The sequence below is a fragment of the Hippocampus bargibanti genome, linkage group LG19, assembly GCF_051943395.1.
Source record: "Hippocampus bargibanti isolate YZ-2025 linkage group LG19, ASM5194339v1, whole genome shotgun sequence".
Classification (NCBI taxonomy): Eukaryota; Metazoa; Chordata; class Actinopteri; order Syngnathiformes; family Syngnathidae; genus Hippocampus; species Hippocampus bargibanti.
Window position 1 is genome coordinate 3870429 of NC_142752.1, and position 24032 is coordinate 3894460.

Sequence of the window (24032 nt, forward strand, 5' to 3'; positions counted from 1 at the left end):
GTGTATATGTATATATCAAAGTCCAAGTCATATATATATACACCATATACCACTATATATATATATATATATATATGAAATTTTGTATCATGGAATTTTACAAGTTTGATTTGCCTTCACGGGCCGAGAAAAATGATGTGGCGGGCCAGATTTGCAAATGATGAACTGTCCAAAACGTACCTCCTTTTCTCCAATAGACGTTCCCGAGCGAGCCCAAATCAGCAGTCTGTGAAGGATATTAGTTGGAAATTCATATCCTGTTTTATTCATGTGTGACAAAGAGACACACAAGGACCCGGTGATGACCACCTTCAGTGACAAAAGCTGCTCATTTCCATCATGGGGGGCATCAGAGGATGAGGAGACAAAGGTGTCAACTTGAGCACGGCTGAAGCTTTGACGCTAGAGTGGCGGTAAGCACAAGGAGGGAAGACCCCCCCCCCCCCCCCCCCAAAAAAAAAGAACAGCGACAAAGGGGGGTTAGGAAGAGGGGGATTGAAGGCCACTTTAAAAAGTAAACAAGCATCTGCGATCTTAAAAAGCTCATACAAAATCCATTAAAAAATGTCAATGTTTTCTTTTAGGGGGGGGGGCGTACCTGATCCTTATACAAGACAAAGATAACGACAGTCAAATACGCTCTCCCTTTAAAAAATTTTTTTTTCACTACTTTCGACGTAATATAGTAGTCAAACAATTATTTTATTGTCCGTTTAAAAAAATTGTGATGATGTTCAAAACTACAGTGCACTTACAAGTCATTCAGATTTGTCCATTTATTTCTTCCGAAGCGCACTTTCCAACTTCGTGAGGTTATGTCGGGTTCTAAAAATAAAAATAAAAATCACCAAAAAATGACAACTTTTTTCAGGCAAATGATCTTGTAACGGGAACAAAAAAAATCTGGAAGAAATTTAAAGGACAACCAACAAGGGGGCGGGACTTTCTGAAACTCTGCATCTCCGGGGTCATTTTGAAGTAGTTTTGGGACACATTTTATTGGTGTTTTGCATTTGACTAAAAATATCAGCTTGCGTGTTTTGGGTATTTTAGATGCGATAAAACGTTTTTCTGATGTCAGTTAGGAAACAAAAAAAATGGTGTCGGTTGTCCTTTAAGTGGAAGCTCTGTGTGAATTTTGCACAGTAGAAAACAAAATGTCAAAATTGGTTAAAGCATTGAAATACTGCATGAAAAAACTTGCTATGCCAGATAATAAAAAATGTAATGCTACATTTTCTTATATTACACATTTGTGTGTTCTTTAAACCCTGTCAATTTTTTTAATGCAATATTTCTTTCATCTCAGCAATCCATATTTGGACGTATAGTTAGCATCATTTTTTCCCATTGCATCCATCACCATCATTTAATATCCGCAGTTAGCCTCCGGACCACTAGAGGGCGACGTGTTTTCAGTTAACACACTTCATGATCGGAAATTGTGAACCATAGCTATGTTGCTGTTTGTCGTTAGCAAAATTGTTTTTTTTTCCCCCCACAGGGTGTGTTTCGCTGTTGCATGAGTTAAAAAAAATACAAATAAAAATGAACAAGCATTAAAACAAAGCAAAGTGTAGTAGCGCCGCATGACTCTCACATCTATGCTAGCATGATTAGCTTTTTTCTGACATGTCTGTTCTGTAGTGTGGTTTGATGTGTCTCACTGCTGCCTCCGGATGACACCAGCGGAACGAACGCGCCAAAATGAGAAGGGAAAGTATTCAAAAGAAGGAAATTGTGCTTTTAAATCTGATCAAGTGGTCGATCAATCGACGCTCGACAATGCGGATTCGACTCAAAAAGTAGCACATTAGCAATTAGCCAATGTGGAGCGCACTGGGAACAGAGTCAAGCTTGTCGAAGCGAGTGGGTCAACTAGCCATCTCGCTAGCTAGCATGATCGGCTAGCTAGTCTTCGAGATTAGCCAATTTCCCAATAGCGGGCTGACCGCTAATGTTAGCCGCTTTACGGCAAAAGCAGACCAGACGTTTTGGCCTCGGAGCGCTTCCGGTTAGCGACTGGTCCGATCACGTCACTTTCTGGTGTCCGTGGCGGCATTCACATCCGTGGTTTTCGTCGCCGCGGTTCCGTCTGCGTTTCCGGGCGGCTGCCCGGCGTTGGGTCCGCTCCCGTTCTGAAAGGTTTCCTTTTTGTATTGTTGCACGGCGCGACTGACGGCATCTTCCACCAATCGCTTGCTGATCCGCAGAAGCTCCGCCTCGTCGGGTTCGGACCGGCGACGACTACCTGAAGGAGAAGAAGAAAGAATTGAGGAAGGCAAGTCGGATTCAGTCATTCCAAAAACAAGAGAATCATTCAATAATAATAATAATAATAATAATAATAATAATAATAATAATAATAATCTTATTTTCCTTTCGGCTTTTCCCCTCAGGGGTCGCCACAGCGAATCAATGTCCTCCATCTATCCCGGTAATAATAATAATAATAATAATAATAACAATTATTATTATTATAATAAACATAAAATAATAATAAAAATAATACTAATACAATACTAATACTAATACTAAAAATAACAATAACAATAATAATACATTTCATTTCTATGCGCCTTTCAAAACTCTCAAGGTCACTTTACAGTCACAGGATAAGTTTTTCTGTGGGTGAGCAGCGGCAGCCACACGCGCCAGCGTTCACTCAACCCGGAAGTAACTCAAATAGATAGAAAGCTAGCTAGCTAATATATCGCTAGCTAGGCCTTCACTCAACCCACTCAACTGTAAAGTGCCCTTGAGAGTTTTGCAAGGCGCTTATAAATGAAATGTATTATTATTATTATTAGTAGTAGTATTGTTATTATTGTTGTTATTGTTATTATGAGCAATACTTTGCATTTTTAACCGCATTCTGGAATGTCACCACGAGAGGGCGCCAACTCCCCATTTAACACCAAAGTATTATTTTGCCTGCTGTCTTCAACATTTTTTAGGGAGACTCCATAACTCAAGAAGGGTTCTTTTTAATCTACCTCCAATAGAGCTGTCATTTGTTTATTTTTATTTTACAACTTAGCAGCAAAAAAATCTAGCCATTCTGTTCCACAGTGAAAAGCTTCTGCCCCCTTTGTAAAAAAAAACAAGCGTATCGATTTCTATTCCAAAAATACTTTATTGATCGCTGCGATGCTACTTTTGTGCCGGCGCTGAGGTGAGATCGCACTCTATTTTATTTTAATTGTCACTGTGAGGACAAACAAAGCAGAGTTGAGAGACTCTTTCCATTATTGACATCCGGCGGCACCAGAGCAAGCCCTTTTTAGATCAAATCACCCAGACATTACAAGGCGATTGACACATAATCGATTCGATCGAGAAAAATGAAGGAAAACGAGATCTCGGGGTCATCAGTATTATTATTATATTGAACTCAGACTTTGATTGGCTTGGGATGATATTTAATTTGGCGATGATTGTAAAGGAGGAAAAGTCACGAAAGAAAATGTCAGCTCTTTTTTTAATTCAAAACACATGTTCTAACTTTTTACAACAGCGGCGGTCGAGGAAAGCAAACCTTGACTAGGTAGTAACCTTGATATGATGCTGCAATTATTATTCATATATTTTTTTATAACAAAAGATACTCGGAGTTGTTAACATTCAGGAAGAATTCTCCAAATGTGTCTTCAATCTGCAGCAAAGCCTTTACGACTGGCTTTAAAAACAAAACAAAAAAATGCTCTGTACCAATACGAAGCATCGGAAGATGATTATTATGACAGCGACTGGGGCAGAAAGGCATAAAAGCGTCACTCTGGCAACGAGGCTGTCTGGATGAGCCAATTTAAACATCCCCTGATGGTACGACGCCTGTGAGCAAAAATATTGCAGAGTCGAGGTCTCGTACTTTGTTAAAAGGGGTAAAAAGTACATATTTCACAGAAAATGAGTCACAACTTCATGGCTCTTTGTCAAGTAACAAAGCAGAAATGAATTGATGTTAGCCATGCTAGCTAGGTAGCAAGCTAGGAAGTTATCTAGTTTGGTAGTAAGCTTTTTTGGGGGGGGTTTCTGTGCCAAGTTTTTAACAGACTATTAAAAAGTTCAGATTTTGGTTGCATTTTTGAAAGGAAATAGTCATTAAAAAAGTGTAAAGACGTTTTTATTTGATGCAAACGTTCACTACTGTACAACAAGCATGCTAGATACGCAATCCATGAACCCAATGATAAAATTACATGCCATATCAAAGATCCCCCATTTACGTATTGCCTAGTTCCTAGTAGTAGTAGTAGTAGATCCTAGTTTTGGGACACTTTAAGTCATTTTTATTGGTGTTTTGCATTTGACTAAAAATATCAGCCTGCGTGTTTTGGGTTATTTTAGAACAGGGGTGTCAAAGTCATTTTTTGCCGCGGGCCACATTGTAGCTATGGTTTCCTCTCGAGGGCCGTTATGAATTTGGGGAACCCATTAGAATGTTTAAGTCCCTTCAAATATTACATATAGAGCACACAGCAAATTAATGAATAACCTGTTTTCAAATCTGAAGTCAAGAATAATGACTTTTATTGTGGTTGACATCCAAAAATATGAAATTTTGGCTCAGATTTTAGCAATCATCATGGAATTTAACAAGTTTGATTTGCTTTCGCGGGCCGAAAAAAATGATGTGGCGGGCCGGATTTGGCCCGCGGGCCTTGACTTTGACACCTGTGTTTTAGATGCTATAAAACGTTTTTCTGATGTCAGTTAGGAAACAAAAAAAATGGTGTCGGTTGTACTTTAAGTGTAGCCTCATTGTTTTCTTGACAAAGCGTCTAGCCTGTTGACATAAAATTGAATTATTGACGACTCTTCAGAGCAGACAGTTTACACAATCTGCGAGCGAGTGTCTGCTTTGAGTTTAATTCTGGGCATTGATTTAGTCTGGACCGAGTGAGGAAAACCTTTAACGGCGCAATTCCTTCACATTCCAACTTGACACACACTTGAGTGGTAGTCAAACAAGCGCCAGTTTTGGTTTAGCGCCTCAAGTTTTCCTGCCAAAATCCAGCCGGGCTTGTCTAACGTTCCACGTGGGAGTGAGCTTTTCATAAAGTCATCTTCAAAACCGACAGGGAGCTATCTACACTCCGCCGCTCGTTAATTACAACGCGGCACAGAAAAAGGGGATGTAATAATCTCTTGAAGGAAATTGTTAGCAAGTGCGCTGACTTTGTTTACATTCGCAGTCTAATAATGTGTCCGGGTGACTCATTTCCTCCTAGACACACACAAAAAAGGCCATTTGATATGGGATCTACGCGTGAAATTAGCATGTTGGCTGCTAAGACGGTACATTTATTGTTGTACAGATGAAAGGACTCCACACTTTCAACCCTAGGCACTAGTTTTTGATTACGAGTTCGGGTAAGAAAAGGGGTCTGAAAATGTTATGCGGTCACAAAATACCTAAAAAAAAATGGACATCATCTGGAACGGTCGCAGCTTGGAATTGAAGCGGATTTAAGTGGGATAGGAGATGCGAGACAATCTCTTTTTCGTCAATGGATGCGACAGCTTCATGTTTGATATCAACATTTAGCTAGTAGTAAACATGCACATTCCACTATGACATCCCTGATCCACTGGTGAAAAGGACACTTTGATCGTCTCTTCTTTCATCTAGAACTGCTTCATACGACAGAGAGGGTGCAGAAAGTGCTTAAAATTGAATGACTGTCCGTGACTTTGTGTTGTCATATTACAGGTGACATTCGACTTACGACCAGCTCGACTTACGACCACCCGTACTTGCAACCACGACCTCCAGACCCTATTTTTTAAATTTTAATTCTACGCCCGGCACTGCAACGCGCTAGCAGGCCGGCAACGTGTACGACAATTTTGGCCAGCCAGCATCTCACTCTCGCACAGCAATTGACTGTGTGATGGCACAAAAGTTTGCGAATTATTTAGCTTCTGAGTCTCTATTCAACATTTTGAATGGATTTCGACTTACGACCATTTCAACTTATGACCGTTTGGTCGGAATAGAAGTCATAAGTCGGATATTACCTGTAGTTGTTATTTTGTTTATTTGATTTGTCCGAACTATTTTATATCAATATTTTTTTTGTCCTTTTTTTATTACAGGCACTTTTTGATCTTTTTTTTTTGTATTTTGTACTTTTCACTTCTTGACATATATTTACTTTAAAACGTTCTTGACATATATTTTTGGTTTTAATTTTTTAATTGGCGTTTTTTTGGGGTGCGCGTGAGTTTTTCCTTTGCATTTCTTCCCACAAAATTTGTGCAACATTCATTGTACTAGTACCACGGTTTTATCGGGACTGTTTATTGTGTGTTCAATTATTAAATATTATTAAATCACAATAAAATCTGTTTTAAAATTTTTTATCTCTCCAATTATTTTTTAAATGTAAAATTTTATCTTCTTTCCAAATATAATTTTTTCATCACCCCCCTTTTTCACAGCAGACTTTGAGTGAGACTGTTTGTAATCTATTTCCATTCAAACTCACACCGACAGACAAATTCCAGTCTCCAATTGACATAAGTAATTTTTTTCCCCTTCTTTCCCAGAAAAAGGTCTGCCGTGTCACATTCTGACACATTTCCAACCGAGAGAACCACGCGAAGACATCACGCGGAATTAACACAAAGCCATCTTTCTCATAACGAGACACCCCGTTGGCCGTCGTCGCATCGGGCGCCGGCATGGGAGCACGTGTGCGACTTGTAACATACACAATAAACGCACACATTGGGATGCTTCTCCCTCCCTATCATTAGTCTTGACTCTCAGCATCCATCTCCTTTTTTTCCTTCCCTTTCTCCCTCCACCTCTCAGAAGTAGGCCACAGTGGCTTGACTGTTTATAGCGATGCAGCTGTGAGGGGAGTGCGCGATACGCTGGGGCGGGGTGGCGGTGAAATGGGGGAACATCGGAGGCAACCTAGAGGCCATAACAGTCGTGCAATGTGACATTGGGTTTAACAAAAAAATGGACGCGCCCATGTGTGCAGTAGTTAAGTCTGCGTTTATGGCGTTCACGACAAACACAATAAACGCGATATATGGCCTCAGGGTTCAATTATCAACCCGACGACAGCGGGGAAGACGACTGAAATCCTGTTTAGATCGTGCGCTGATATGGGGGAATTAAAGGGTCATGTTTTTCCAAGGGGTTTGATATGTGGCTGCCACTGCTCACCCGCAGAAAAAAAAAAATCCTGTGACTGTAAAGTGTCCTTGGGAGTTTTGAAAGACGCTTATAAATGAAATGTATTATTATTATTGTAAATACAATACAGATTGATTTATGTTTGATTTCTATATTTATGATTGATGTTTTTGGAATGTGGGAGGAAACCAGAGAACCTGGAGAAAAGCCACACAGGCCTATAGAGAACATGCAAACACCACATAAGAAGGACATAGCCGGCCAGGTATTGAAACCACCACAGTGCAGTGTCATGCACTCACCACTGGAACACCGGGCCGCCCAAAAGCTAGCATTCTATTAGCTATCTGGCTATCTATTAGCTAAGGCGCTTAGAAATCAAATGTATTATTCTTACTGTATCTATTAGCTAGCTAGCTTTCTATCTATTTGAGTTACTTCCGGGTTGAGTGAACGCCGACGCGTGTGGCTGTCGCTGCTCACCCACAGAAAATAATGATCCTGTGACTGTAAAGTGTCCCTGAGAAGTTTGAAAGGGGCTTAGAAATCAAATGTATTATTATTATTATTATTATTATTTATTAGCTGGCTAGCTAGCTGTCTTTCTATTTGCGTTATTTGGGGTTGAGTGAACGCTGGCGAGTGTGGCTGCCGCTGCTCACCCACGGAAAAACATATCCCGTGACTGCAAAGTGACCTTGAGAGTTTTGAAAGGTGCTTATAAATTAAATGTATTATTATTATTATTATTATTATTATTATTATTATTATTATTATTATTATTATTATTATTATTATTTATACAGCGCTTTAACAACAGCTGAAACTCTAACCAAAGTGCTTAACATGGACAGTTATCATATACAAGAAATAAAGCAGTCACAAAGATAGTAGAAAGCACAAGGAAATGATATGCCTGACGTAGTCCTCCAAAACCATCACAAAAATAAATAAAACATGATTCAGAATAGCGATACCAGTTCCCGAATGCTCTAAACTTTGAAAATATTCCTTAGTTGTCACTCTCTCGCCGTCAAGAAAGACTATCAGGTAACCTGCTGTGAAAATAAAGTCTCACGAGATTGGCCGACACCTCTCTTGATGTGCGTTTGCCACTGTTTGATTCCCCTCAACGGGATACAGATGAGTTGAGCCACTTTGCAAATAAAACACTCCATTTACAAGCAGCGCCTTGTGCTAGCAGGTCACATGCTAAACAGATAGAAAACACACCCCACGCGCACACACACACACACATAAAATCCTTGATGACCTTTTGTGTCACACTCCCGATTGTTCGTCGCAAGCAATAAAAACACTGGTTGTTGTCCGCCCGCTGGACACGCCGTCACGAAGGCACACGGGAGGGCAACACGGAGACACGCAGAGCACACTTACTGATCTTCTCCTCCGTTTGGGAGAAAGGAAAACAGCACAGCTGACCCATGGCGCATTTCCTCCCTGTCTTACGGAAAGATTACACAAAAAAAAAAAAAACACGGAATCGTACGCTTTATCAATACTGTTGTCAACCGCCCATCCTGCTCTACCGAATCAGAAAAAAAATAGATAGAAAAAGGGGTTGGGGGGGCAGTGCAGCTTGCCCCTTTTGTCTCAGGGAAAAGAATTAAGGCTGCACAGACGACAGGAAATGAACGAGGGGCTCCTCATTTGCTTGCTCTCTCGCTCCACTTTGCACTGACACGCTGAGGAGGTGGAGGATGAGGAGGAGGAAGAGGACGAGGAGGAGGGAAAAAGAGAGAGGGAGGTAGGGAGATAGCTAGTGTGTGTGTATGTGTGTGTGTTTATGGGGGAAGCATTTTTTTCTGATCGTATGCATACATGTGTGAGGTTGGGGGGCACTTACATGCAAATGATGCAAAAGGATTGTTGCCATTTTCCAAGAGTGAAGAGGGCAAGGAGGTGTGCGTGTGTGTGTGTGTGTGTGTGTGTGTGTGTGTGCGTGTGTGTGTGTGTGTGTGTGTGTGTGTGTGTGTGTGTGTGTGTGTGTGTGTGTGTGGATGGAGGATTGGGTCAGGGAGGATTTGGAGTGTTTACAGGCGCCACCCCCTTTCCATCACTGAAGCTTGCATAATGGCTACTGAATGGACGACAGCTGAATGCGAAACTGTTTTATTTAGAGGATTTCATGTTTTTTTTATAGTGTGTGTGCGTCGTTAAAGGCTAAATACATTCATTCATTCATTCATTCATTCCGTTTCCAACCGCCCAGCAGATAGCAGTATATCAGTCATGCAAGCCGCATTTAGCTTAATCTACATTAATATTAGTTGTTTTTTTTGCAGAGGATAAAGAATACATGCCTCTGAATATTGTTGCATTAGCTGCGGAGATTTTTGCTGCGTCGTCGCTGAAAGTGTTGCGATATTGGATTGGATTGGATTTGCCTTTATGAGTCTCGCAGTGGAGAAATTTACATTACATTATAACCGCTTTGATGCTAATAGTTAGCACGCCAGATAGCTAATAGCTAGCTAGCTAATTGATAGCTATGCTAAAGAAATGGAGCACAAATTTTGATTGCAAGGCGAGGCTACATAGAAAAGACTCACTTCCTCTTCAGAACAAACATGCAAGCTCTATTCTCGCAATTTGAGCATCTATGCAAAAGAAGAACAAGCAACAAGCAAGGCGGTGAACCTGAAGGTCAACACGCCAGCCATGCGCATTGGCGTTTTTTTACCCGCCCGAGGCGGGGGAAGATGTTTGTCGCTGCTGCCGTCGAGTCACACTTGTGACAAGACTCAGTGGGAATTATTGTCTCGGTAATAACTGAACCGTAAAGACGGTGGCACAAAGACGTCGAATAAGAGCTATTGAGTAGGGAAAAAAAATGGACCTGAAGGTCTTCTGGGATAAGTGCAACGACTGCTAAAAAAATGATGACGTTTGGAATTCATTCCAAATGGCATATTCCAAAACATTGTCAAATCCATGTATTTATTTTATTTTATTTTAGCTAACAGCAATACGCAAGCTATGCGAAGGGATGTGTCCATAATTTGTAAAATGCCTTCGAATGACTTCTACTGAGCGTATTTTACAAAGATTCCAACGCATATAGCACGTTACGTCACTGAAGGAACGCCCCTGACCGAAAAAAAAGACACATTGTAGCAGTCCTTCCATCACGTCAATGCATTTTGTTGTACTTGTGTGGTGTGAAAACGTTGTGTTGCACCAAAAAGAGGCAGAAGAAGGCGACAAAGCTCCATGTAAGGAATTTATCAGCCTGTGGAAACGGGCTGACTAATTCTTCACACGGAGCTTGGTCGCCATTTTCTGCCTCTTTTTTAGTGTTACATTTCCCCCCCATTGCCTCAAAATGGTACGGAATAAAATATTTAATCGATTGCAAACATGTATGCTTTCCTCTACAGAACTATTTGAATCATATCCGTAACTGGATGAGTAACAAGAAAAGCATCTTCTCCGAATCTGAAGCCATTGTTTTGATTCTAGAGCAAGGCAAGACGTCCTGGCGTGACATCACAAACAAGGGGGTGGGCCCTTCTGAAACTCGCCATTTCCGGGGTCATTTTGAAGTAGTTTTGGGACACTTTAACTCATTTTTATTGGTATTTTGCATTTGACAAAAAATATCAGCCTGCGTGTTTTGGGTATTTTAGATGCTATAAAACGTTTTTCTGATGTCAGTTAGGAAACAAAAAAAATGGTGTTGGTTGTCCTTTAAGGCAACATAAAAAAAAAACAAATCGATACCAACATTCAGTTAAGGTTGCTTTCAGCATTCCAGCGAAAGGGCACCTCGAGATAAACTCCCTCGGCTCGCCGGGACTAATTGAGGATTACAAACAAGGTGCGAGGTGACGGCAGCAAAGCGTGCACACACATACGATAAGATGCACCGTCAACCAACACCCTATTTGAAAACTGTTTTCATACATATGGCGCACCGCATTATAAGGCGTATCAAATAGAGGCGATAATCGTGACGAGGTTGCGCTACGCATCCACTAGATGGAGCTACGCTTAATGGAATACAATATAACAACACTTATTCGGGAATTGAAAATATGACGTTGTCGGCCATTCTTGAATTTGTTCAGGTTTTGGTTTTTCTTGCGGGGGGTGCCGATAAAGCGCTGGTCAGACCTCTGGCAATGTTTTTCCCTTCCACGAGGGGGCAGCATTTGCCTTATGTTCATGTTAGCGCTTTGTTATAGTTTCAGCTGTTGTTCAAGTGTTATATAAACCAATATTGGATTGTATTTTGTACAACCGCCCCCATTTCAAGCTCAGATAACTCCAGACCCATATAACTTGGGAATTAACCCTGAAATAAGTGAATCTAAGGTTTCTAACGGTGCATTGAATGTTTATGTAGTCCTAAATATTTGTTATTTAGTTTTTTATTGGTTTTTTTTTTTTTGAACTTTATGTCACTTCCGGGTTGAATGAACGCTGGCGCGTGTGGCTGCCGCTCCTCACCCGCAGAAAAAATATTCGGTGACTGTTAAGTGTCCTTGAGAGTTTTGAAAGGCGCTTTTAAATGAAATTTATTATTATGATTATTATTATGATCTATTCTCTATCTAACTAGCTAGCTGGCTACCGAGCTAGCTATCTATTTGCTACCTATTCGCTATCTAACTAGCTAGCTGGCAACCTAGCTAGCTATTCATTTGCTATCTATTCGCTATCTAACAAGCTAGCTATCTATTAGTTATCTTTTAGCTAGCTAGCTAACTTTCTATCTATTTGAGTTATTCCGGGTTGAGTGAACGCTGGCGCATGTGGCTGCCGCTGCTCACCCACAGAAACGCTGATCCTGTGACTGTAAAGTGACATTGAGAGTTTTAAAAGGCACTTAGAAATTAAATTCATTATTATTATAAAACTCAATATTCTGTGGGTCCTGCAATTTGAGTGAAAATGACAAAAACCCTGGCACTAGAGTGGACACATTTTTTTCACATCGCCTGGCAGTGAATGAGTTAAGTGCGACTTATAGTTTCGGTTAAACTCACACACACACACAGGGTCCAATTTATGGAGTTTAAATGTTTTATTGCCTCAACCATCAGTGACGCGACGTGAAACCTGTGTACATACGCGTCCATTAAGCCACCGAGTGATTTTTATCAACAATCTGTGACTAAAAGTGTGCGTGGGTCCTAAGTACTGCACTGCGGGGCGCAGATAACAGCCGCTATCGCTCATCGCTGTTTTAACATACAGTACCGAATCAATAATTAACCGTTGTCGCGCACTGCCGACGTCAACACAAAAAGGGATTTCGACCCATGGCGCAGTGGGGCTAATTGTAGGCTTTTCAAAACATTGCGGCCATGTTTGCGGAGCGTTGGATTGTTAACTGTTGAGTAATGCTAGGAAACTATATCGAACTCACCTTATAGTGTACTGAACAGTTTTGAAAGACACTTATGAATGAAATGTATTATTATTATTATTATTATTATTATTATTATTATTATTATTATTATTATTAGTAGTAGTAGTAGTAGTAGTAGTCGTAGTAGTATTGCTATTACTGCTTTTACTCTTATTACTGCTATTACAATTATTACTATTATCATCATTATTATTATTATTATTATTTTTTATTTTTTTATTATTATTACAGTAAAGTCTCGTTATATCGATATCGGATATATCGATAGTCCCGGTTATATCGATACTATTTCTATGCACGCACGGAGAAAATTACATGCAAACAGGGTCGGATATATCGATAGTCCCGGTTATATCGATATTTTTTCGGACTCCCTTGAATATCGATATAACGAGACTTTACTGTATTATTATTATGAGTATTATTATTATTATTATTATTATTGTAATTACTGTTATTAGTTATTTTTTTTGTTATTATTGTTGACAAAAAATATTAAATAAATTTGATTATTATCATCATATCATATCATAATACTACTACTACTACTACTACTACTACTACTACTACTAATAATAATAATAATAATTATTATTATTATTATTACTATCATTACTATCATTATTCTCATTATATCATATCATAATAATAATACTAATACTACTACTACTACTACTACTAATAATAATAATAATAATTAATATTATTATTATTAACATCGCCACCTCTAAAACAAACTGTTTTAAAATGATGGCATAATGTTCCATTTTGATGGCAAACGGGGCAAAAGCAGCTTCAATTGTGTTCATATAACATTATTTGTGCTTCAAAATGGCATTTTTTAGCCCAACATTTGCACAGCTGCACAATGTTCAATTTGGAAAATGAATATGTGACTTTAAATTTGTGATTTTACTGTCAAAATAACCAAAATAAACGACGTCGGATGACGTTTAATTCCAGGTATATTTCAAACTAAATATGGAATACATGTATAGTCCTTTCACCTTCTAAGTAAACACTGATGGCAACATACTTCCTCTTCTACACGATAAGGGAGAAATATAACCGTAAAATTCAACATTTCAAGCGCGTAACCAATGTAGCTTGGCAGAGCATGTAAGCTAATAGTGGGAGGAAGAAGAATGCTAGAAAAAGAAAGAGGAAATAAAAGGCGTTGAAGGAAGGGTGATATTTTACCAATGCGATTTAATTGAGACCGTATTTACGGCTAACGTATTCTCTAAGGGGTGAATTGAATGGCAGGAGAATCACCGTCAACACTTCATCACTAACCCGTCTCACATTCATAAGTGCAAGCGGTTGAACAGCACCAGCGTTTTTATGCTCCGTCCGTCAGTGACGGAGCATCATCCGCCCCCACCGCTGTGGGTTTTTCGTGACAGCTCAGTGGTCCGCAAATGATTTGACACATGATTGGCAGCAACAAGCAAACAAGAGAAGTGCTTGTTCGTCTGGAGAGGAATATGTGGCTTTTTTTTTTTGTGGCCTATATGCACTGACCACAATTTGGTCCATGGTCTGTCTGGCAACTTCCGGGTAAATACTTGGCTTACGAACTTAATTGGTTTCCAGACAGAGTGTGTAAGGCGAAAAGTGTGTATCCCAAATATTAATTTCCCATAGGAAACCATTAAAATGAGAATAATCCGTTCCCAGGTCCGCATAAAACATAATTTTCTACTTTCTAATTTTCTAAGCCTGAAAACCAAACAAAATATACCTTTTTTATGTATAATAAATGTGCTATAGTAATATAATTAAAGACATAAACTGTACTTTATAATAAAGTTGTTTTATTTACCTTTATATTACATCTCCTTTTGGGAAATTCACTCCAAAGACTTTTTTTACATGCTATTCACCGAGGGACAATATAAATCTCCGCTTTTTGTTTTTCAATGACCGATAAAGCAAACAAATACCACCACAATGTGCATATTCAAATAATACAGCATGTGGCCATAAGGGCCAAAAATTGGTCACATTGTAATCCTCTGCAAAACTACTTTCAGATGGGGTTGAAATTGACAAAACTTGTGCAGCAATGAAAACGACCAATTTTTTTTTAACCTAAACAGATATCTCCCTCTTGTGGTTGTATGTTGCATTGCATTTTTAGTACTCACCCCCCACCTCCAACTTTAATGCTCCTGTGTGTGTATGCGTGACGGCTTTCTGACCTAGTTGCAGTGACGTCTCCGTGTGGTAGTAGCCATCCTGCTGCTTCTTTTTCAGCATGGAGCAAAGATCCAGACGCTCTAGTGTCTGGTCGCCGAAAAACCTACATACAACCAGAATGCAGTGATTTTTTGTGTGCAAATTAATAAAATTAGATTGAATTCATAATTGCCTGAAACACTTCATGAAAGCCAAGGCAAGAGCGCTACTATTAGCGTCCTAGCTCACAAATGAAAAACATTTGATAATTTAGATGTCATGGCGGACAGAGTGACAGAACCAAGGAGGAAATTCAGATTAAATGAAACGAATCAACACAAATGATACAGACATCTGTTATTATTATTTCATTTTCATTTTCGTACCTGTCGTTGTAGTTGGAGTAGAGAGAAGGGTCCACACGCTTTATACCCTTCAGGAACAAGACAAAAAATAGTCAGGTCGGACATTTAACTCATTCACTGCCATTCCCGAATTTATTCGGGTTTTGGTTTTTCTTGCAGGACGGGGGTGCGGATAAAGCGCTGGTCAGACCTCTGGCAATGTTATTCCCTTCCACCAGGGGGCAGAATTTGCCTTTTGTCCATGTTAGCGCTTTGTTACAGCTTCAGCTGTTGTTAAAGCGCTACGTAAATCAATCTGTATTGTATTGTATTTTGTACAGCCGCCCTCATTTCAAGATCAGATAACTCCAGACCCATATAACCTAGGAATTAACTATATTTTTCTGATGAAATAAGAGAATCTAAGGTTTCTAACGGTGCATTGAATGTTTATGTAGTCCTAAAACTCAATATTCTGTGGGCCCTGCAATTTGAGTGAAAATGACAAAAACCCTGGCACAGGAGTGGACACATTTTTGCGCATCGTCTGGCAGTGAATTAGTTAACTGGGACTAGCTAATCCTTGGTATCTTCTTTTGAAAAAAGGTGCACGTGAGCTAGCGGGAACAGGTGCTTAGAAGTATTTTTAATATTTAAAGCCTGTGGGAAAATGGGAAGTTATGACAAAATATTCCTACAGTAATTTAGTGGGTCGAGATTGTGGATTTTCATGCATTGTGGGCGGGTCTGGAACGCATCTCGTACCTGAGATCTGAGCTTTGGAGCTCTGGAGAGCTTCATAATGGTGAGGTGAGGTTCAAAACCTTTAGCGTCGCCTTCCAGGAGGCCTTCTTCCTTGAAACGACCGCACAGCAACTCTATGATGAATGATGACATTGATGAATTATGTTAGCGGTAGTGGTTTTGTTTTTTTCTTTAGCTTTGTGACAATTGTGTGTACGCGCTCGGTCCGACACATGAAAACAAAAGGGGACCATCGGTCTTCATGACACGAGGATATGGCCGGCGCGTCACAGGATGACCCGAGTCAGATAAGGACGCGGCCAAGAAGACAAAAAGCACGTTGCGCAAAAGATACGCGGTGTTATTTTCAGACGAGCAGCTCGAAGAGGGAGGTTAGAACGGAATCAATAACAACGATGGAGGCGGCAGACAGCGTGGCGGGGAGGTTGAACATCCTCCTCCTGCAACGTTTAAAAACAACAACAGTTGACTCGCGCGAACGCCGGGTGGGAAGCTTTTCAGTCCATCAGTCACGCCAGCTACAAGGAAGACATTTAAAGGACAACAGACACCATTTTTTTTGTTTCTTAACTGACATCAGGAAAAACGTTTTATAGCATCTAAAATACCCATAACACGAAGGCTGATATTTTTACTCAAGTGCAAAACACCAATAAAAATGACTTAAAGGACAACCGACATCACGTTTTTGTTTCCTAACTGAAATCAGAAAAAGATTTTATAGCATCTAAAATACCCAAAACACACAGGCTGACATTTTTCGTCAAATGCAAAACACCAATAAAAATGAATTAAAGTGTCCAAAATCTGCAAAAAAATGGAGCTGCGAATTGGGCATTTTCAGAAAGTCCCGTCCCCAGTTCGTGACGTCACGCCAAGACGTCTTGCATTGCTGGAGAATTTAAACAATGGCTTCAGATCGGAGAATGTGCTTTCTTGTGACACATCCAGTTATGAATGATTCAAATAGTTCTGAGGAGGAAAACATACATGTTTGCAATCGATTAAAGAATTTATTCCGTGCCATTTTGAGGCAACATTGGGGGGAAATGTATCACCAAAAAAGCGGCAAAAAATGGCGACCAACCTCCTGTGAGGAATCGATCAGCCCATGTCCACAGGCTGATAAATTCCTTACATGGAGCTTGGTCGCCCTCTTCTGGCTCTTTTTGGTGCAACATGACGTTTTCAGACCAAACAAGTACAGCAAAATATATTGACGTGATGGAAGGACTGCTACAATGTGTCCTTTTTTCGGTCAGGGGCGTTCCTTCAGTGACGTCACGTACGGACTCGTCACTAACTCAAAAACAAGACGTCCGGAATATTCAGCGTTGAGTCTTAAAATGTAAAATATAGCTATATGCGGTGGAATCTTCGTAAAATACGCTCAGTAGAAGTCATTTGAAGCCATTTTACAAATTATGGACACGAGTTGTCCGGAGATGTCGGTTCTCCTTTAAACATCATTGACGATTTGACTGTCAATTGATTAGCTGTCAATTGAAAATGGAATCACTCTCGATTCAATTACCAGACTGAAAACGATGCCCACAGACAACAACGCTCTGTCTATGTGTGTGTGAGACTGACCTGCCAGGTTGCGCAGCACGCGTCTGTGCGGTCCCGGGCCGAGGGCGACAAACACCACGTTGTTTCTGAAGTGAGCGACGCCCGAGAAGGGCAGCACCAGCTCCGCCCCATCCAGCAGCTCGCCCAATGACGACTCCACCTGGGCCAGCGCTGCTGCCGCCCTGAAAGGGGAAACGCACGCAGAGAGGGAAAATAAATACATAAATAAATAAATCACACACATAAATCCTCACTCTGCCTCCCTCTCATGTTACATCATGGCAGAATGTAGTCATGTCACCATCTTCTACTTAGTGTAGATTAAGCACGGCATAACATGGCTTTTATCGGATCGAGAGGGGACAACAACATTAAAAAAAAACATCATGTATTATCCAGTCGTGTTTTTTTCATGCATTTGACCTCAGAGTGACACTCTTCTTATGAAAATGTAAGCTGCTTTTCAATATCAATTGTTTGTATTGATTTTTTGTAAGAGCTCCATTTTGCATTCAAAGCCACCAAATGACATGACTCCAGTATGCCATCAGTATTTGTTGTACAATCGCTTACATTGATTTATGTGTCCATGTTCACGTTATTTATACAGTGATACCTCGGCTTACGAACGCTTTCGCTCAACAACTTTTCGCCTTACGAACATTAAATTCGCAAGAATATAATCTTGGTATACAAACTAGTTTTTGGGAAACACACGGAGTGCCACGGTGGCTGGCGTACTACTTTCCATACCCCCTTTGAGTGCAGACGTGGTTTGCTATCAAGTGGAGTACTTTTGCTATCATGGGACAGAAAAAGACCCCACCACAGGCTAGTGTTGAGCTGAAGAGGACACAAAGAAAATGACGGTCGAGCAGAAGAAGGAGATCGTCGAAAAACACCAACGAGGTGTGTGTGTGTGTGTGTGTGTGTGTGTGTGTGTGTGTGTGTGTGTGTGTGTGTGTGTGTGTGTGTGTGTGTGTGTGTGTGTGTGTGTGTGTGACTCCCAGTACCAGTATGCTAAGTCGACCATTGCTACGTGTGGCTATGGGTGTTTCTGTGTTGTCTAAGCAACGGTCTCAGGCAATAGAAGAGGTTGAAAAACTTCTGTTGATTTGGATTAACAAAAAGCAGCTAGCAGGGGACCGTGTGAGTGAGGGTATTATCGCCGAGAAAGCACAGCAACTTTACTCAGATATCATCAAGAGACAACTACATCAACTACCACCACAAAGGTAAATAAAACGACTTTATTATACAGTACAGTTTATTTCTTTTATTATAACACAATAGCATATTTATTATATTTAAAACAAGGTATATTTTGTGTAGTTTTAAGGCTTATTTAGTTGAAAATTGTGTTTTATGGGGACCTGGGAACAGATTATTCTCAATTTTAATGGTTTCTTATGGGAAATAAATGTTTGGCAGATGCACTTTTCGCCTTACACACACTTTCTGGGAACCAATTAAGTTGTAAGCCGAAGTATGACTGTATTATACATCCTATCACGTCCACACAAAAAAAAGTATACAAAAAAGCAGGTTACCTTGAATTTACCTTTAGAACTGTCACCCGCATCACCGAACGTTGTTAGCAATTAGCAACATGCGATCCGTGCTGTTCTAATATTATTCTAATATATAGACATTTTTTATTCTTATTCTTATTTTGTTTCCGAATTTGTTGCGTCTGCAATTCATAAAGACAACTAATTAGAATTTCCTAAGGACATTTCATGCTCAACTTACAGGTCCACTTGCTCTTGGTCAGCCAGATGGGTGACGAGGAGCGTGATGTGGAGCGTCGGGATTGGAATCATGGCTTTGGCCAAGCGAGGCTCCCGTTCCAGAACCGCCTCTTGGACTTCCGTCACCGCTGAACTGATCTGCATTACAGGTCAACATATACAGTAAAAATCTCGATGTAAGCTTAAAAGTTATTTTGTTAACAACCCTGCTGAATCTAAATTATTTTAAACAATTATAACCCACCAACGCAAGTGGATAAAAAATGTGCAAAGTATTTAACTGTTCTCTCTGCTGAATACCCTAAAACCAGCGCCTTGCTTGGTTAACTGTCAATGAAATGACACTTCTACCTCCTTGAAAAATGAATGCAATCACACGTGACAACAAGGCACTCGAAAGATTTGTTTACAAGAAGTTCTATTGGAAAATAAGGCGAGAACATTAATTTCACTGTTTCTGAGCGTACCTGTGCATTGGTGATCGGGATGGAGACAAAGTAGTTGGGTCGCTGGATCTGCCTCTTCTTTTTTTTGGTCTTCTCTGCATCTTGCTCAGTGTCCACTCGTCGTCCCCTCTTTCTGTTCTTCTTGGCGACTTTAGAAAGAAAAAAAAATCTCACATTAAGTATGCTGACGGTGGTAAATTTCATCTCAGATTAGGAAATATTTGAATAAAGGTGGAACGTTGGGAATGAAGATGATGATAAATTCTTAACCCCGGGGTGAAGTTTGAAAATGACTTGCCTGACGCTCCATTCTCCCTGTTGTCATGGCCTTGAGTCTCTTTCAAGTTCGTAGGTTTAGAAACCCCCTCTTGACCAATCCTATCTCCATCCTCTTTTCCGCCATTATTAGCACTACGCTTATCATGGGAACCAGCATCTGAGGTCTCTTCTCTCTGAAGGATGGTGTCAGGCTTGCTCATGGTGATCTGACACACACCTGAGGTCTGGAGACAAAGCAAACTAAATGATGTCACAGCAACATTGAGGTTTTCAAATGAGTGAAACAAACAAATGACACTAGATTGAAGTTGCAAACCTGCAAGAATCAAAATGCATTTGGGAGATTTAGATTGTTTTTAATCAGAGATCAACCACTTTCTGATTCCAATGTACACTATAAAGTGGTAATCGTGGGACTCTGTAGTTCAATTTTACATACAATCAACTCTTTTTTTAAATCTCAAAACAACTTCTTGACTTTGACCGAAATACATAACTTGAATCGAAAAAAACAGTCACATTCATTTCTTTTGAAACTTTGCAACTTTATTCTCGTGTTTTTTTTCTTTTACCTGGTGTGTTTTTATTGTCGTTTGTGCATTTCGAACCAAAAGACTTCTTGAGCAAGTCGACGTTAAGCCCACCAAAAGACGACTCAGATGCATGACGGGGGCACATACCAACTTTATCTTTCCATTTTTCACACATCCACACGCTCAAAGTGTAGCTCATTTCACCAAGCGTTTGATAACCGACCAACTAATGGATTAAAACTACAAATTCGAAAAATACACAACAAAAAAGACCGACGTCACATACTTGAGATTCGACCCAGATCTCGCACACCTGTCAGTGTCAATCATCGGCCATGTTGGCTAACATTGTGACGGGCTAGCAGCCTGCATCGCGATTTTAGTACCAAGAAACGCAAAATGGACAAACTCTACATTTATTCTCGATGGATATAGCTTGTCCATAGCAGCTATAGATAAGTAAAAGAAACTACAAACAATTGTCACAAACGAGCTAGTTTCGAAATGTTTTCAGGCTAGCCGGTAGCGACTTGGTGTTTTCAAGGTAACCGGATGCTACGATTACCATAAACAAGTCGAAACTTCCGGTGGAGATCCGGCTTCAAAATAAAAGTATAATTACGTGAGATTACTTGTGCAGTTTCAACGTTTTTCCAGCAGATGACAGTCAGGCATCAACAGAGCATTTTCGGAGTTAGTTTGAGCAAACTAACAGGGCGTAGCTGATGCTTTTCAAGAGGAGTGAGGGAAAAAAACATCCAAAAGGTCAGAAAAATAAAACCCAGTCAGACCATGATGATGATCACTGACATTAAAAAAAAGATCCGGCGGCCAACAAGAAGGAGGAGTGTGCAACTCCTGTCAGATAAATAATGAAAACACTCCAATGGAACTTCCAAAGCAGAACACAACCTGCAAAAATGCAATACATCTTAAGATGAGTTTTACTGTTTTTTTTTTATCAATAAAAATAAATCAGCCCCTGAAATTGTATCAATATTTATACAATACAGTATATTTGTTAATGTTTGGAAAGTACATTGACAAATGACCAATATGAACAATGTACAATCACAAAAGTCCCCCTTACATTATTAAACAACCATAAATCAGAATGCAAGGGACTGGAATAAATACGACCACTGTAAACTCAACAGCTTTATTATTGGAACTCGATTGCATGAATTTGTCTGAATTAATGCGACACTTTACTTGGGTTAAAAAATAAAGATATAAATGTCAGCTCCTTTGTATAATCATGCAGGCTGCTGGCTCCTTTTTTCCCTGTTGTTGTTGCTGCCGCCTTTAATGTAATCCCGTTGAAGTAAAGTAGTCCTTAATGAGGCCAGTTTATGAGCAAAGATTCGCTTTGTTTCAAGTCAAAGCAGGAACGATTGTTTCATCTATTCACGCAGGAAAACATCTCAGTGAATAATAGTAATTTTTACTTCAATAGTGCTGTGGCTTTGAACCACAATGACAGAAAATGTCTGTTTTCCACCATGGGTTCTGGAGATTTATTTTTGCGCGTTATATCGAGATTAACGTACCAAATTAGGTGAACATTTTTCGAGAGAAGAGAAGAAGACGGAGGAGGAGGCGAGATAAGCAGTCTGCCGCAGGGTGGGAGGATGGGGAAATAAGTGGCTCGTAACGAGAGAATGCAGATCACACACCACCGTGCACACGAGAACGCGTCCAGCAGCTGCAGGCTTGAGCTGGATTTGGGTAGACGACATGACACAGACTTCCCTGTGCGTGTTTGTGTGTGTGTGTCTAAGCCCAGTTTATTTCATAAATACATTACAGTGGCCTAATAAATGACATATTTGACTACTGATATGTGACAATTCTACTTCAGTATTTTTGCTTTGATATTTTAGCAAACTAGCCACAATCGGCAAAAACTGCTCCACCCGCATTTAAAAGGCTTAAAATGTCCAATAGTAGCCACAAGATGGCAGCAAAACACTGATTTTCGATTACACATGGTAAGCACTCCTTCACGTCAACATACAGTAAAGTCTCGTTATATCGATATCGGATATATCGATAGTCCCGGTTATATCGATACTATTTCTATGCACGCACGGAGAAAATTACATGCAAACAGGGTCGGATATATCGATAGTCCCGGTTATATGGATATTTTTTCGGACTCCCTTGAATATCGATATAACGAGACTTTACTGTAGTTCCTTGGCTTTTAAGAAGCTACGGGATTGCGCCAAAGCACTACTTTTTTTTCACGTTAAGATTTAAAGGACAACCGACACCTCCGGAAAAGTTATGTCCATAATTTGTAAAATCACTTCAAATGACTTCTACTGAGCGTATTTTACAAAGATTTTTTTTACGTTTTAAGACTCGGGTTGAATATTCAGGAAGTCTTGTTTTCAAGTTGATGATGATTCCTGACGTGACGTCACGTCAGGAACACACTGACCAAGAAAGCGACACACAATGCATTTTGGGTAATTTGTTTGGTCTGAAAAAATCGTGTTGTTGGGGAAATCAGAAGGAAAACACATAAATAACACGACGGTGAATCGTTGTGTGTTGCACCAAGACTACTATTTGATACTAGTCGACACAAATTCCATGCAAATCAGCCCATTTCCAATGGAGCTTGGGCGCCATCTTGTGCATTTTCGGGGAGCTACATTGGAGTCCAGATGCCTCAAAATGAGACGGGAGGACTTCTATAATCGATTGCAAACATTTATGCTTTCCTCTTCAGAACTATTTGAAATATATTCATAACTGGATGAGTAAAGCATATTCTTTGAATCTGAAGCCATTTTTTTTTTTTCTAGAGCAAGGCCAGACGTCCTGGCGTGACATCACGAGCAAGGGGGCGGGACCTTCTGAAACTCGCATTTTGTAGTAGTAGTAGTTTTGGGACACTTTAACTCATTTTTATTGGTGTTTTGCAGTTGACTAAAAATATCAGCCTGTGTATTTTAGGTATTTTAGATACTATACAACTTTTTTTTGATGTAAGTTAGGAAACAAAAAAATGGTGTCGTTTGTCCTTTAAGTGGAATTTCGACTTCACGCAATCATGTGTTGTGGATAATTTTTAAGTAGGGTATAAAACTGATATGATACAGCACAAGCATGAAAATATGAATAAAAAGTACTTGGGGGCAATTTTTTGTTTCATTTTTGGCAGCCTGTAAATGTCTTGCATTAGGCTGAGCGCGAGTGGAAATAATCTGCCATGCCTCAATGTATGAAAGCCTCTAATCTCCAATGGATGGAGCTATTGTGTGTGTACGTGTGCCTCACATGCCAGCAGGAGTCAAGCCTTTTAAAGTGAAACGCTCAATTTTGTGTTGGTTTGTCTGATTTTTTTCCCTTTCCCCTTTCATACCATGTGACCATACACACTTCATTGACTACTTGCATATTTTTTTACCTCCGTTCTTTTTACACAATTTTGAAATGATTCTTTTCAGCATTTCTACCTGCAATCTCGTTCCAGCGCAGCAGACAGTATGACATTCAATGACGTCATCCCCGTCTGGATCCTTGGAAGGCCATTGAGATACTGTTAACTCCCCCTCGATTGAGTCGTGAGCTTCGCATGAATGCGTCCGCTCGC

The 24032-nt window shown here is 40.0% G+C and overlaps 1 protein-coding gene across 6 annotated transcripts; it reads right to left on the reverse strand.

Annotated features, from left to right (window-relative positions):
* Positions 1–758: 758 nt before the first annotated feature.
* akap7 (A-kinase anchoring protein 7) lies at positions 759–24025 on the reverse strand. 6 transcript variants are annotated; one of them, XM_089022604.1, is made up of 9 exons: positions 23896–24025; positions 19912–20116; positions 19635–19762; positions 19169–19305; positions 17438–17598; positions 15845–15957; positions 15122–15168; positions 14759–14859; positions 759–2251 (listed from the first exon to the last, which is right to left on the reverse strand). In XM_089022604.1, the coding sequence occupies exons 2-9, from the start codon at positions 20090–20092 to the stop codon at positions 2037–2039; spliced, it is 1083 nt and encodes a 360-aa protein (XP_088878730.1). In that variant the 5' UTR covers positions 20093–20116; positions 23896–24025; the 3' UTR covers positions 759–2036. The 6 variants fall into 6 exon arrangements, with proteins under 6 accessions (XP_088878730.1, XP_088878731.1, XP_088878729.1 ...); XM_089022605.1 differs by having other exon boundaries at positions 19912–20098; positions 23896–24024; XM_089022603.1 differs by lacking the exon at positions 23896–24025 and adding an exon at positions 20712–20986 and having other exon boundaries at positions 19912–20098.
* Between the last annotated feature and the right edge of the window lie 7 nt (positions 24026–24032).

Excerpts from the sequence above, each read along its gene's own strand:
- akap7 (XM_089022599.1), bottom strand. The coding sequence starts at position 20,557 with ATGCATCTGAGTCGTCTTTTGGTGGGCTTAACGTCGACTTGCTCAAGA. Across the intron at positions 19,763-19,911 it reads CAGGGAGAATGGAGCGTCAG|TCGCCAAGAAGAACAGAAAG; the intron begins GCAAGTCATTTT and ends TTCTTTCTAAAG. Across the intron at positions 19,306-19,634 it reads TCCCGATCACCAATGCACAG|ATCAGTTCAGCGGTGACGGA; the intron begins GTACGCTCAGAA and ends CCTGTAATGCAG.